General features: G+C 33.2%; 1 protein-coding gene across 1 annotated transcript; it reads right to left on the bottom strand.

Moving 5' to 3' along the window:
- Nucleotides 1-4992: 4992 nt before the first annotated feature.
- Nucleotides 4993-8834, bottom strand: LOC119642867. Its single transcript, XM_038042171.1, has 3 exons — nt 8730-8834; nt 6084-6525; nt 4993-5666 (listed from the first exon to the last, which is right to left on the bottom strand). Exons 1-3 carry the CDS (start codon nt 8832-8834, stop codon nt 5023-5025), a joined length of 1191 nt encoding a protein of 396 aa, XP_037898099.1. The 3' UTR covers nt 4993-5022.
- Between the last annotated feature and the right edge of the window lie 5570 nt (nt 8835-14404).

The raw sequence follows: 14404 nt of genomic DNA, 5'->3' as shown, positions 1-14404 counted from the left end.
AAGAATCATTGGAAGAACTGAAGCCACACACATTGAAGTCATGCAGGAAAAAACTGTGGCCTGACAAAGAATCTGGGCAAGTAAAAAATTTGACTGCAAACATAGCCGAAATCGCGCATGGAATAGGACGAGATGGATTCGAACAGATAGAATCAAGTGACATTCAGGAATTGCTTGAATCACAAGATGAAGATTTGACTGAAACCGACTTTGAGGAAACGTTAAATTCGCCGCCCATTGAAGAAGAGGCTTCAACACGCGCTGGAAACGTGACATTTAATTTGAAAAGTCTTAGTGAAGGTTTAAGGATGGCAAATGAGCTTGGCGATTTCTTTATGGACATTGATCCGTCTATGGAACGAAGTCTTATTTTTAAGAGGCAAATTGCTAATGCGACTGCTGCGTATCGTCTAATGACGATGATCCTTTCGAAATGCCAATAGATGAGGTGGATAATAATCCATAATTACTACTAAAAGAAAAGGATTTCAATGACGAATCGTTATTTTCAACATGTCCAATTCCATAAGCGTTTATTTTTTTGTATGCATCACTCAACGAATTAATCCATGTGGAAACTTCATTTTTGTTTCATTTATAAGAATGCATTCAGAAAGGAGAAGCAGCTGTATAATGTATAAAAATAATGTGTTCCCTTGAAATTCGAAATGAAAACACAATTCGAAGTTCGCCCATTTACTTCTCCTCTAAAGTAACAAACTTCGAAGTTCACTCATTTACTTCTCCTCTAAAGTAACAAAATTCGAAGTTCGCTCACTTACTTCTTCTTTTTTACTATACTATGTTGTGAGAATAGAGAGCACATGGATGCTTTCAATAAATTGCAACTCTTCGAATGTTAATTTCGATAAATTTGTATTCGATTCTGTTAAAGTAATCGATTTTGTTAGCGTGAAAAATTTGCATTATCAGTTGGTTCCTATTACTGTGCTATTTTGGACTTTAATTGGCTTTAAGTCGAGCCCAGTGCCTCACCAAACCATCAGGCAGTGCGTTTTTGTCTTCTTCCGCATTTAAGAAACATTAGTTACTAATACTGCTATTTAACAGAACTGAATCTTTGTTTTTTCGACGGCTTTGCATTTTAAAAGAACCTTTGTTTTCTGTTAACTTGCCTTTTAACAGGGAATTTAGAGAGGACTTTGTTTAAAAATTATCACGGTTTAATTCTAAGCTAACTTGTAAAATAAAAGAAATTAAGAAATTTTATATGAAAACATAAATTTATTAATAAATAATATTGTAAAATGAAAGAAAGTTCATATGAAAACATACATATATATAAAAAGAATAAAGAACCATTAGATACTAAATAAATTGTAGAATTTGTAAAATTGAGCTGAATCTTTGTTTTGCCGACGGCTTTGAATTTTAAAAGAACCTTTGTTTTCAGTTAAGTTGCCTTTTAACAGGGAATTTAGAGAGGACTTTGTTTAAAAATTATCACGGATTAATTCTAAGCTAACTTATAAAATAAAAGAAATTAAGAAATTTTATATGAAAACATACATCTATTAATAAATAATATTGTAAAATGAAAGAAATTAAGAAATTTCATATGAAAACATACATATATATAAAAAGAATAAAGAAACATTAGATACTAAATAAATTGTAGAATTTGTAAAATTAAACAAATTAAGAAATTTTGTATGAAAGCATACATTTATCAATAAAAAATAAATAAACATTAGTTGCTAAATATCCCAAAGTTTTCCTTTGTTTTGCCGACGGCTTTGCATTTTAACAGAATGGAATCTATTAGATACTAAATAAATTGTAGAATTTAATGAATCGTACATGCTTCAATAATCTAAGATTTTTCATTAAAATTCACTCGCTTGCGATAAGATTTCTTCGTTTGCGATTTTTCTTATTTAAGTTTTGGTAAGCGATTATTCAAATATCAATAAGACATTTGATCATTCGTGTGTACGAAGAAAATATGTAGACTCAGCCGCTCAATAAACAAACACGGCCTGTTATGCTTAAACTAGCGAACGCTCCACTACAAGCGATATCTGCATCCTGCCAAGTGGTGCAGGATTTTTGAAAATAGGGTAAAATTGAATGCCACGCCTATAAAAATTGTATAAAACTATTCAAGAGACGTACAAGGGGAGATGAATTTATATTTTTGATACATTTATATAAAAAAGATTATATATTATATTTCAAGCAAAGCACTTGTATGAATATATATGGAAAGAGAATATTCTTTTTAGTGTTCTAGTTTCTACTGACTGTTGACTCTGCGCCAAATTTTCAAAATTTTTACATACGTCGTTTTTAACAAGCAAAACAACGATGTATTTTCGTGAAACTGAAGAATATTCACATGGTTAAAAACGATTATGTGGATTTACTATAAAAAATATTTCAGAAACAACAACAAAGATAATTAGCGCTTCAACACGCAAGGGTGAAGATGACAAATATATGAAAATAATGTACAAACTGACGGAGAAAAAATTGAAAGGGAAGAAAAAAAAATCGAATAGCGCTCAATTCGATAAATTTGAATGGTCAACAAAGTGCAGCCTCAACAACAGCAAGATTTGGAAGTGGGACTACGCAAACGAGAGAGTTAAGCATAAATAAGATGTCACCTTCTTCCATAATCCATCTATTAATAGTTTCTGGTGGAGAATAAGAGCCACCATTTTCATGATTCACTATTCTCTATCTATCACTAATATTTTTGCTTCAGATTTAGATTTATACGACACAGTCTAAATAGTTGAACATAAGAATTATTTTAAATCACTTCTAATATAAGACACTGCAGAAAATCACGAACGGCTTTTTTGTTTTGAAAATAAGCAACCTTGGTACGCTAAAATAGGATTTTCAGATCATAATTTTGTTAATTGTTCCCTTCGTTAATGCTCGATACTGTTATTCTTTAGACAATTTCGCTTCTTTCAACTCCACACTTAATTTTTTTATTTACTTATAAATTTGGTAGAGTGACGTGTTTTTATCCAAGGGCGGTCCACTTTTTCGACCACTCCTCGTAAGACACTATTATGAAAAGTCGTTGTATGGAAAAAAATTGTAATTTTCAAAATTTCTTGGATAAAGTGGTTAAGTAGCAGTATTTCTGCAATCTAAATTGGTACGTTGAACCGGATGTGGCAAATTTTAAAGAACCTTTCATAAAGCGAAAATTGAAGTTCATAAGACAAAAGTAGTAATTGTGATACGACCGCACTAAGTTAATATGTCGAATACCAAGTAGGATATAATTAACTGTACCAAGTTTGGATCATTTCGGACAATTTTTGGGATCCTATCCTAAACACGATTTTCACGGAGATTGATCCACATGAAAAATATGCCTTCATGTAGAAACAAGATACACATTATATTAATATGTGCCCCTTAAAAGGTCCCCCTTGCCCGATTATAATGTTCTTACATGTTTTTCACTTTTTTGAGGTTTACGCATATTAATCATAAAGTAAACCCGATACAATGCTTAAAACTACTACGTACGTTCCTAAAATGAAGATATATTATCTCCCTAAAAAAGCGTTAATTCTAAGATAAATATAATGGACATCACGACCTAGTAGGTTAAATTTTTCTTAATAATACCAGCGATATGGGTATTAAGTAGAAGAGCGTAAAGAGTAGAATGCGTAAAGCTAAGTGTGTTAAATTCTAAATTAATTATTGTGTTCGCCATGATGGAGGTAGATTAATTTTTCTTAGTAATGCTTTTCGATGAAGTAAGAGGTGAAACATAAATATTTTATTGCGCCCACTTTTTTATGACAATAAGCAAAAGCAAGAGGCGTTAAAGATTTTAGTGGCGATGGGCATCCGAGATTCTTCTTTTTATTATTATATTCTTTATTATTTATTATCTCCTGGGCAAACAACGTAATAGCAGACACAAGTAAATGGTGGGATGGTCTAACATTTATTTCAAAATTCCAGCGAGGAGACTATTACGGAGTTTTTTGTTTTCGTTATGGTAACGTAGATATATAAATGGTTAAAATTCTTTTAATGGGTTTTTTGGAATGACGTCACATTCTCTCAAAGCCTGCAAAGAAGTATATCAAATACTGTGGTGAATGCGTAACGTATACATTTACGTGCGAATGCGCGAAAAATCCAATCAGTAGATAGCTGAAAAATATGATTCGTTTTGCTTTCGTCGTTCATTTGGTATTGGAGAATTCTAAATTTTATGCTCGCGAATTGCTTCAATAATGAAAATATAGGAACAGATAAAAATACAATATAATTTTGTTAATATAAAAAAAAATTCTCCATATTCATTGATATGGAACATTTCACTGAAATTTATTGAAGCATTTGGCGATTATAAAATTAAGAATTTTTCAAAGTGAAATACACAACGAAAAGGAAATGACATGATAATATTTATTCTATACATATACCTCAATGGTTGCTTAGATGGCACTGCTGTAAGCCTTTAACCTTAGAATTTATTTCTCTGCCTAAATTAATTACAATAATAATAAAACATGCTTATATAAATACTGCTTGGTTTTTTTTTCCGTATATACATTTATACCATAATGCATATTCACTGAAAACCATAGAATGCGGCGCCGTATCAATAAACTCTTAACAGAATTTTTGCCCATACATGTAATGAAAATGAAAGCGCAGGTACTCAAACGCTACTAATAAGCCCCAAAAACACAAAAGGTCCGTAATAATCTCCTAGTTTAAATTTCGGAATATACGTCGGAACATCTTGTCACTTAGTGGCCTCTGGTGATAGGTAAAGCAGCGGCGGATGATTGGTGGCAGCATTATTTTGAACGTAAACTTCGAGAACATCATAAGATGAACTTGGAAAAACAATTTAATGCAATGGAATAAAATGTCTTTCATACAATCCAATGAATTAAAATTGATGGCATTCATAGTTTAACTAATTGATTAAAAAAATTAGGTAAAACTAAATGTAAGATCTTCAAAAATATATTTTTTTTTAATATTTTAAATATTTTCATCTCAAATGTCCCATTCAATTTCCATGATAGTGGTAACACTCGTTGCATTCGAAGAAAACTCCGTAGTAAAACCGTAGCTTAGTATCCACAAGTCTGTAGTAAATATTAAGCTCTCGCCTTGTTTTAGTAACAAATGCATGTTCGGACAGTTAGCAATACATGGTTCTTTGGTTCTCAATTTCACCACTAAGTCACCCAGTAATTGTTGCATAATAATTAAACCCTTATTGCGTAAAATTCGCATTTCTTTGCTTCGGTAGTTATGAGACATCAACAACCATGTAGTGTAAGCAGGAGATAAATGTTTGGGATAATAGTAAGGACGTAGTATAAAGGCTCTGGCTAATTTCACTGCCTCAAGTTCACAGTTTCTGATTTGCAAAAACCACTTCTTATCGAATTTTAACAATTTGGCGGCTTTAATCAATGCCGCTTCCACATTAAAGAACTTCTTTGTAAGGAGGTTTGTCGACACATCGCAAGGTTGATTTTTCAAAAAATTACTCGATTTCAAAAATATTACGTCAAATAAGTGTTGAACCCGTACAAGCTGATGAGAATCCGTTATAATAACCGGTACAGCTGATTCCAAGTAATGTTGCTGTATAAAGAAGAATGTAACGTTCGATACCGTGGGAATAAAATCTGAAACGATGCAAAAGATTTTACACATTTGCGTGTGCAAAATTTATACGAAGAAATAAGTCATAATCGGCTTAGACCGAACTGTTTGTCTCTCAACATTTAATCGTTTTCAAATATTTAGAAGGGAGTATGCTTAATCAAACTTCACGGTGTCATTGTAATTTTGATACAATGTGCAAGTATAAGCGCAATGTCTGTCGCATAAAATGTAAATTGGGCGCAGACAAACCCTGGCACAGACACAAACAATCCCTGCTAGAGCGTGGAACAAGTGGACAGAGCAAATATTGCGTAAAGAACTTTAACAGCCAGACATCCGGCCAAATTAAACGAATTTTAACTATGACCATAAGATGCTTCCTCCCTATTTATTCCTATACATTGTACATACTAAAGACACAAATAACAAGAGCTTACCAATAAATTCACATAGAACACAGTTTTCGTCGTCCACCTCAGAAAAGCTTAAAGCCACAGGAACTGTCATTGTCGTAGGGTTATCCCCAGTTTGAAGCAAACATTTTGCATTATATAGTGGCGACCAATTCCAATAGGGTGTCAATTGAATAAGAAAAAGGCGTCCAATTGCACTTAAGAACCAATGCAAATCATTATACCAAAGAAATAAAGCAGCTACCATTAAGATAGGAATACGATGGAGGCACCTTTTCTGTAAAGGTGGCCGATGTTCAAATTCTTGTAATTGGTTACAGATGACACTTTTACACTCCGCTAATGGGTTTTGTTTTTTTAACGACAAAAAAAATAATTGAAATTCTTTCTCCAAAGAATCCATCACACCGTTGCTGCTGTTTGTGACGAGTGTAACTAGAATGGTCTCTATAGGATTGAAATGGCGCTAAGTTGAGATAACCACAAGTGAATGTAAGTTGTACCATAATAAAGCATGCGCTATGCTGCAACGGATGGCAAGCAATATGATAAGACACTTCTGTGTACGAAGTAATTGAATAAAAAGTAAATTTTCTACTTGATTAAACTTTCCATTTATAGCGTTAAAACATGAAATGTAAACGCGGCGGTCAATAATTATCGGGACTAAGGCGAACACAAAATAAGCAAAACATTACAGAGCAAATTTAATCACACGAATAAGAATATTATAGCCGGGAAAGGGTGACAATTATATACTCCATACCTCTTTGCTTAATACAGTTATTCACTCATTTTGGTAATAACACACCAAGTATCACATGTTATTTCCACGCAAAAGCATGTCTATGAATCTCCGCATATTGGAGAATGATCGAAGCATGGGCACGGAGGGATAATTTTTTTAACGCCTCATCATTTAGTCACGGAATCCAAACCTTTATAAAGTAAGAAGTTTAATTTTCATTCTTTCATGGTGAAAATTATTTCATAACTGTAAAATGGCACAGAAATTAATCACACTGAATTTGTATCACGCAGACCAATTTTTTGGATACAACCGCACATAAGGATTCCTTATATGCCAAAAAGGGCTAATTGTTAATTTTTTTATGATGAAAATTTGTTCATTATAGCAATTAATTAAAAAAATTAGTCGGACCTAATTTGAACCACATGGACCTATTTCTTGGTCCCATTCCATATAAGATATTTCATGAATAGTAGGCCCTTAGGTAGGATTATTCACTATTTATTTTTGGCAATACTCTTGATATCTCAACATAAATATTCTTTTTCGACTCAAATGTTCTTGACTGATTGACTCTGCCATCCGTAAATATTCTATTTATATACATTTTTACAAGCATTACGTAAGTTCATGGCTTCATTTTTGTCCGTTAATCTGCCAAACCAATTAGTTGGAATGGACTGGGTTTGGGATTTCCGTAACAATATGATGAAAAGATTTTATTATCAAAATTACATGCAAAAACTGGTCGATCTTTTAGGTAATCAGCTTTTATCAATTTAAAATCAGAAAATTCATGGCCTCTATTTTATTTATATATTCCTCTTTTAAATAAGTTCTCACTGCTAACTTACTATGACTCATCAGAAAAATGTATTTTTGAACGCAGGAAACACGGGTGTTCGATGTTCTCAACGCGGTAAAATAGTTGATTTTTTGTTTTCTAATTAAATAATTCGAGTGCTAACTTCAGCAGTCTAAGAAGGAAACTCCAAGAGAAAATCTCCGTTTCTTAAGTGACGGCAAGGCTAACAGCAGCAATTTATTTCCTTACGGTAGCAAAGAGAAGCGGGTTCCAAAACAAATTCCTAAAGGCAAGCAGTAGAAATTGCTTTTAAATAGATTTTATTGAATTCATGTAGACCGTATAGCCCGTTTAAAATGTAAAGATTGTCAAGCTTATAATATAATGTGCGATTTGCCTCTTGCTAGGTTATGGCTTTGTGTAACCTTTATACTTTAAGTTTGTAGTACGTAAATTTAATCCTTTATCCGCTTGTATCGAAAATCGTGCATAAATTTTGGCATTTCTATACTGAAGGCAATCTGTTATCTGAACTGCTGTGGTGGAACTCAGGCGGTATTAGGCGAGCTGCTCGCCTAATATCAAAAGAAACGGCGTGCTTAATGTAGATCATTGCTGGGGAGTGCTGAGAGTTGTGAGTTTAAAATAGCTACGATATAAACCGGAAGCATACACAGCTCTTCCTGAATATGTGACTTCCGCATATGTGGCGTGTAGGGGGTCTATCTGCTTTTATCTTTGGTTGTCTGTAACACAGCAATGGTTTTCCTATTAGAGGAAAATCAACTAACGATAGCTAGAAAGAGACTTATAAGCAGTAAGAGAGTCCCAAGTCCATTTGTATAAGTCAGTCTGTTTTCAACGTTGCGATCAATTCATTGCATTACTATCAATATGCCTCCACTGTAACCAAATTTCTTACGCAGCATTAAGATAAAAGCATTTAAAAAATTTGATCTTCAATATACTCCCGTGCAAAATAATAAAAAGTTCTAAAAGCTGAGGAATGGATGCTATTGTTTTTCTAAAAGTTGTGAAATTTACTAGTTACATGTGAAATCTTCAATATATTGCCCAGAGATTGTTGGCAAAAGATTTGTGGAAATAGCCTCACTTGGCGTTGCTGTTTGAGAAGCGGAGGATTCGCGGGTTCTTCTACTACGGGTGACTCCTCTTGACCCCGTACGGCTATCATTAGATTCGAATGTATTTTGATCATAATTCTTGCAATTTAGCTGTTTATAGAATATATTTTGATCATAATTCTTGAAAGTTAGCTTTTTGTAGAATATATTTAAATGTAAACTCGGTGCAAACTTTTTGCCGATGGGGTAAGAAACGTATCGAGCACTTACTTTTCCATGGAACGCGAAAACTCCGACTGATTCTAAATCCGTATGGGAGACGAAGAGCGGTAGAGATCATTCCAAGGGATCCGCAATTTGTACAATGATGCAAGAGACCTATAGATTAGTGCTATTGAAATGTTTTACTCAACGTTGTTGTCGGAGAACAAACGCTGCAAACTGTACGTATGATGACTCACATAATTCAAAATTCCATATTCTCACATAATTCAAAATTCATTAGTTTGAACGTATTTGAAGTTCGAATTTGGTAACTTGTATTGTTATTTGGATGGAACTATTAGGTGCTTGCATGTATTTTGATCATTTTTTCAATAGAAAAAGACGTTTGTTGAGGACAATTGTTACAATCTATATTAATCAACATATATTCCATCTTTTGCCCGTCTTTCTGGTAACATGGCTATACCGTGTCGAACGAACGATATTGGTTTGGCAGCGTTAAAGAAGTTCGCGTAGTTTCAATCAACCATACCGTTTTATAAACATCATATTTGTGTTATAAACATGTAAGCACAGTTACATACATTCGATATATAAAATAAGAATACTGCATGCAAAGTATAATTAAATAAGTCATACCTTTAACAACAATAATTAAAAGCACAATACCAAAGCATACGGGTACACATAAAATCTAATTAATCAAAGTTCAATTCATAGATTATGAAAAATATATAAAAAGTAATGCGAAAAAACAAACACTCTCCAAAACCACACCAAAAACTATATTCCTTCCTATGAAGAACTAGCAAAAGATTACGAAAAAGACAACAAAACAACAAAGACGAATCCAAAGTTTCGCAAATATATGGATGGTAACCGTAACACTGCCGTAACACTGTTCGAAGTTCTTCTTTTGTAACTTTTGTGTTTTAAACTTGCTTTCATGCCGGCAAGGGAACTTGTTATTTCGAGCACTTCCGTAAATCAAATTTTGCTCAAATCTTACATCGTTCCTATGATTGATTTGTATTCAATTGTTTCTGTATATGCAAATGGACGACCGTCACTATATTTAATAAATATTTTTGGGACTACAAGACTTAAAACAATGAAAAATATATATATATATATATTTTTTTTTTTTTTTTTGAAGTTTTTATTTTAATCAAATCTTGGGTTTCTTAAAAAAGAATATTTTTAATTTATTGTATAATTATTTTAATACATTGCGCTGAAAGAGACAGGCACTTCGCTTTTTAAATCAAAAACGGCTTTTCTTGTAGCCTAATAATATAATTAATTAGTCTCGGTTTGTAATGATTTTCTATTGGGTGTCTCACAGAGTTCATTGGATGACCTTAAATTATTAGGAGTATATACAGATTCTTGTCTTTGGAATGTCCAATGATCTCGCGACGTTGGTCTAATTTCTTTGTTACGCCTCTTAGATAACGATAAAAAATGTTTTCGAGCAGTTTTTGGAGTATACAGTCCTTCTGGCTGATTGCTCGGTGTTTGTTCTTTTTTTCTGATTTAATGACAACAAGCAATTTTTACGATTCATCATTGGAACATTTAAAGTCGAATGTCCGATGTTTACATTTTGCCAAGTATTTTGAGATTTTAAGCTGGCTCGTTTGGATTCATCATCAAGAGCCAACAATGGTGTATCATCGGTCTGTAGACATGCAAACTGCTTTCAATTATCTTGAGTAAGAACCCATTCACTTAATACAATATTAGCATAATCGTTTCCAATATTTCCACATTCGTCGTCGTATTCAACTTTTATATTCGACTTTTCCTCATCTGTTGACAACTTGGCGTTACATCTGGCGTAACAAGTTGTATTAAATATTTGGAAGAAACAGAACTTTAAGCACTTCTGACAAGAACTTTTAATGAAACAATATCTCGTCTTTTGCAAAAACACATGCGCACCTGAGTACAAACATAAACCAAGCAAATAAGCTGTTTGGTTAAGAATTAAACATTTAACATTATCTTTTACTCCTCGAATATAACTAGAACAACTAAAGCGATCCACGCGGGTGTTTAGAGTGTAAAAAAGAAAAAAAAAGCAGGGCAAAAGTCCTATGTACAAAAAAAGACAAAAACAAGTAAGAAAGTTATATTCGACCAGTGACGAATCGCACTATGCCTTTCGCATTCTCTCTCCAAGTTTTTTTATTTGTTACCTTTATCGCTGGCATTACTAAGAAAAAATTATTCGCTGTGTCTGCCATATTGATTTTAAAATTCACCAATTTTCAGGCAGATAATATGTCTTGATTTGAGGAACGTAGAATACGGTTTTAATTTGAGGAGTGTACAATACAGTTTTAAATATTCTGTTTTGTTTACCTTATGATAAATAAGCCTAAAACATCAAAAAAATGAAAAAAAAAAAAATTAAATTTTATTACTAGTAACTTTGTATGGGCATGGGCGAGTGGTTCCAGTGTTCCGTAAAGTAAATGTGGAAAATTGCAACCATTTCATTTTAATAATTTCTGAGTAACGAGCAAAAATCTACAAATTTTTGTTAAAAGAACTCGTTTGCTTCTGCTCTGACCAATTTGGCACATTTTGAGTACCAACCTGCGTGCAGAAACTTCCCATGCATCTACCAAATTCGAAGTCCATATTTTCATGTCTGGCACCAGGAGAGTGCAAACAATACAACGCACACAGACTCACAGACACACAGATGGACGGACACGGCAACATCAGGTCAGAATTTCACCTTGATCAAGAATATGTATACTTTATTGGGTCTCTGAAGTTTATACCCCTTTTTCCAGTGGTGGGCAAAAAAAGAAAAACACACAACCAACAACAGAATCACATTGATATCTTTAGTTTTTTACGAGATACCCTATCTTTGATGAAAATAAAAAAAGAGTTGTTTAGTTTTATCAACCAAATCGACGAAACATTCTGCATATTAATGAAGCATGGTCAGCTTACGTAAATGATCACAATGAACACGATGAAAAGCAAAATACAATTATACAATATAAACCCCGCAATAACAATAGTTATAAGCAACCTCAATTTAATGCCATCAGCTCACAAAGAAATAAACCTTCCAGTAAATAACTATTGTCTCCAACAGAAAAGTTATCCAGAAAAATAATTATCGTGTCTCACAAAAACAATCGCCACCCGCAACAAACCAACAATCGTGTACAACAACAAAACCACAACAGAACATTATAATATTCAATAACTATATCGGTTACCAAACTTATATGGAAAGCGTCAATCTAGCTACAACCGCATTAATAATAACAACTTCCGTCAAAATTATTTTTGACAACTATGGGCAGTAAATATCAACAAAATCACAAGGGAAGGAGATTGCCTCGGTATCAAACTATCCTACATAGTGGTTAAATCGAAAGTAACTTTTTATAGTATAATTTTTAATAGATAAAGAAACGGGTCACTAAACCCAGGACTCTTTAACCCTAAACATTAAAAACAGGAGTTTAAAGAAACAGAAAAAATATCTGTCCTAATATATATATATATGTATTTCTTCCAAAGCGGAATTCTTAGTATGTAAGTTTCACGACGAATTTAATGGACTAATAGGAAATTAACATTAATATTAACTATTAACATTAGGAGCATCATACATCTTAAAGGAAATAAACTTCAAATAGGTAATAAGAAGAAGATCTTTTATAATGATAACCAAAACATATTCAAGATAGAATAGAGCGTTACTTGCGAATTAAAAATATTTACTCAACGTAAAGAAGATCTCGTTTACAAAAGGTAATCATTATTGCAGAACTGAACCATTAAAATCAGAGAGGAAATCTATGAAACCAAGGGCTACGGAATCAACCGTATCAGCGTTAATCGAAATTAAAGAATCAACACCCTTATTATTCCCAACACGACTACCGAGCGAGTTACCGAAAATCTTTTGTATACTAAATGTAAACGAAGGGAAAGAAGTCAATCTACCAATAACGGAACAAATCCGTTCGAATCACCTCACTCAAGAAGAAAACAAAGAAATAGTAAAATTATTAAGAAAATATAAGACAATCTTTTATGCAGAAAATAGCGATGTAAGTTTGACAAAGGTAATTAGACACCAAATTAAAGCAACTATGGATAATTCACTCTCACCAAAAACGTACAGGCACCCATATGTACACAAACAAGAAGTCCAAAAAAAAAATAAACCAAATATTAAAAAATGGGATCGTAAGACATAGCGTCTCCTTATATTCAGCACCCGTATGAATTGTACCGAAGAAAACAGCCCAAGTGGAAAACAGAAATGGTTTGTGGTAGATTACCGAAAACTCAATGAAATTACAGTTGGTGATAAATATCCAGTCTCTAATGTGGATAAAATATTTTAAAGATTTGGGTCATCAGACCAATATCTACGAGGAAGACATACAGGAGACTTCCTTCAACGTTGAAGGAGGACACTACGTTTTTTTAAGAATGAAATTCGGTCTTAAAACAGCTCCGGCTGCATTCCAAAGCCTTATGAATAACATTCTTAAAGATTACGTCGATAAAAGATGCTTAGTTTCCCTCGACGACATAACATTATTTTCAAAGTCATTACAAGAACACATAGAAACCTTAAACAATATTTTCCAAAGGCCGCTTTTAAAAGAAGTTAATTTAAAAGTGTAAATGGACAAATGCGAACTCATGAAGTTCCTCGGCCGCATAGTAACCAATCCAGATATAAGCCCAAACACCAAAAAAAATAGAATACGTCACAAAATTTTCCTTCCTCCAAACATATAAGGAAATACAGCAATTCAACGGAATAGTAGAATTTTACAGGAAATTCATTACGAAAAAATAGCCAAACTCATAGTAAACTATCTAAAGAAGAATTTAAATTCAGTAAACGTTTCAGACGCAGACTATATAGCAAGTTTCGAGACTATAGAAAGCATGTTAGTCACCAACCCAATTTTAGTATTTCGAGACTTCAAAAAAGTATTCACTGCACAAACAGATGAAAGTAATCTAGCTCTGGGACCAGTGCTAGCACAAGATGGACACGTCATCTGCTACGCAAGCCGCAAATTAAACCAACAGAAAAAGAATTGTAGTACAATAGAAAAGGCATTACTCGCAACAATAGCGGCTACGAAACATTTTAGACCTTACCTATTCGCAAGGCAATTTATAATAGAAACCAACCACAGATACCTAACATGGCTATTTTCAACCAAAGAGCCAAATTCGAAACCAGTAAGATGGAGACTACGATTACAGGAATTCGATATCCACAAGCCTACAAAAATTCAAGGGCAGAGATAAGCGACAATACAGCAGCAGATAATAACCCAATAAACTTTTATCGAAATCAAATCATAATAAATCAAATACACTCTCGCTCTGATTGGACACTGAACACTGATTACAATTGTGAAAAATCGTTTCAACCCTAACCGACTGAATGCCATACATATCAACAGTG

This window comes from Glossina fuscipes, unplaced genomic scaffold, assembly GCF_014805625.2.
Source record: "Glossina fuscipes isolate IAEA_lab_2018 unplaced genomic scaffold, Yale_Gfus_2 263, whole genome shotgun sequence".
In the NCBI taxonomy this organism is placed as follows: Eukaryota; Metazoa; Arthropoda; class Insecta; order Diptera; family Glossinidae; genus Glossina; species Glossina fuscipes.
The sequence above is the reverse complement of the archived record's forward strand: the minus strand, read 5'-3'. Positions and strand labels throughout refer to the sequence as shown.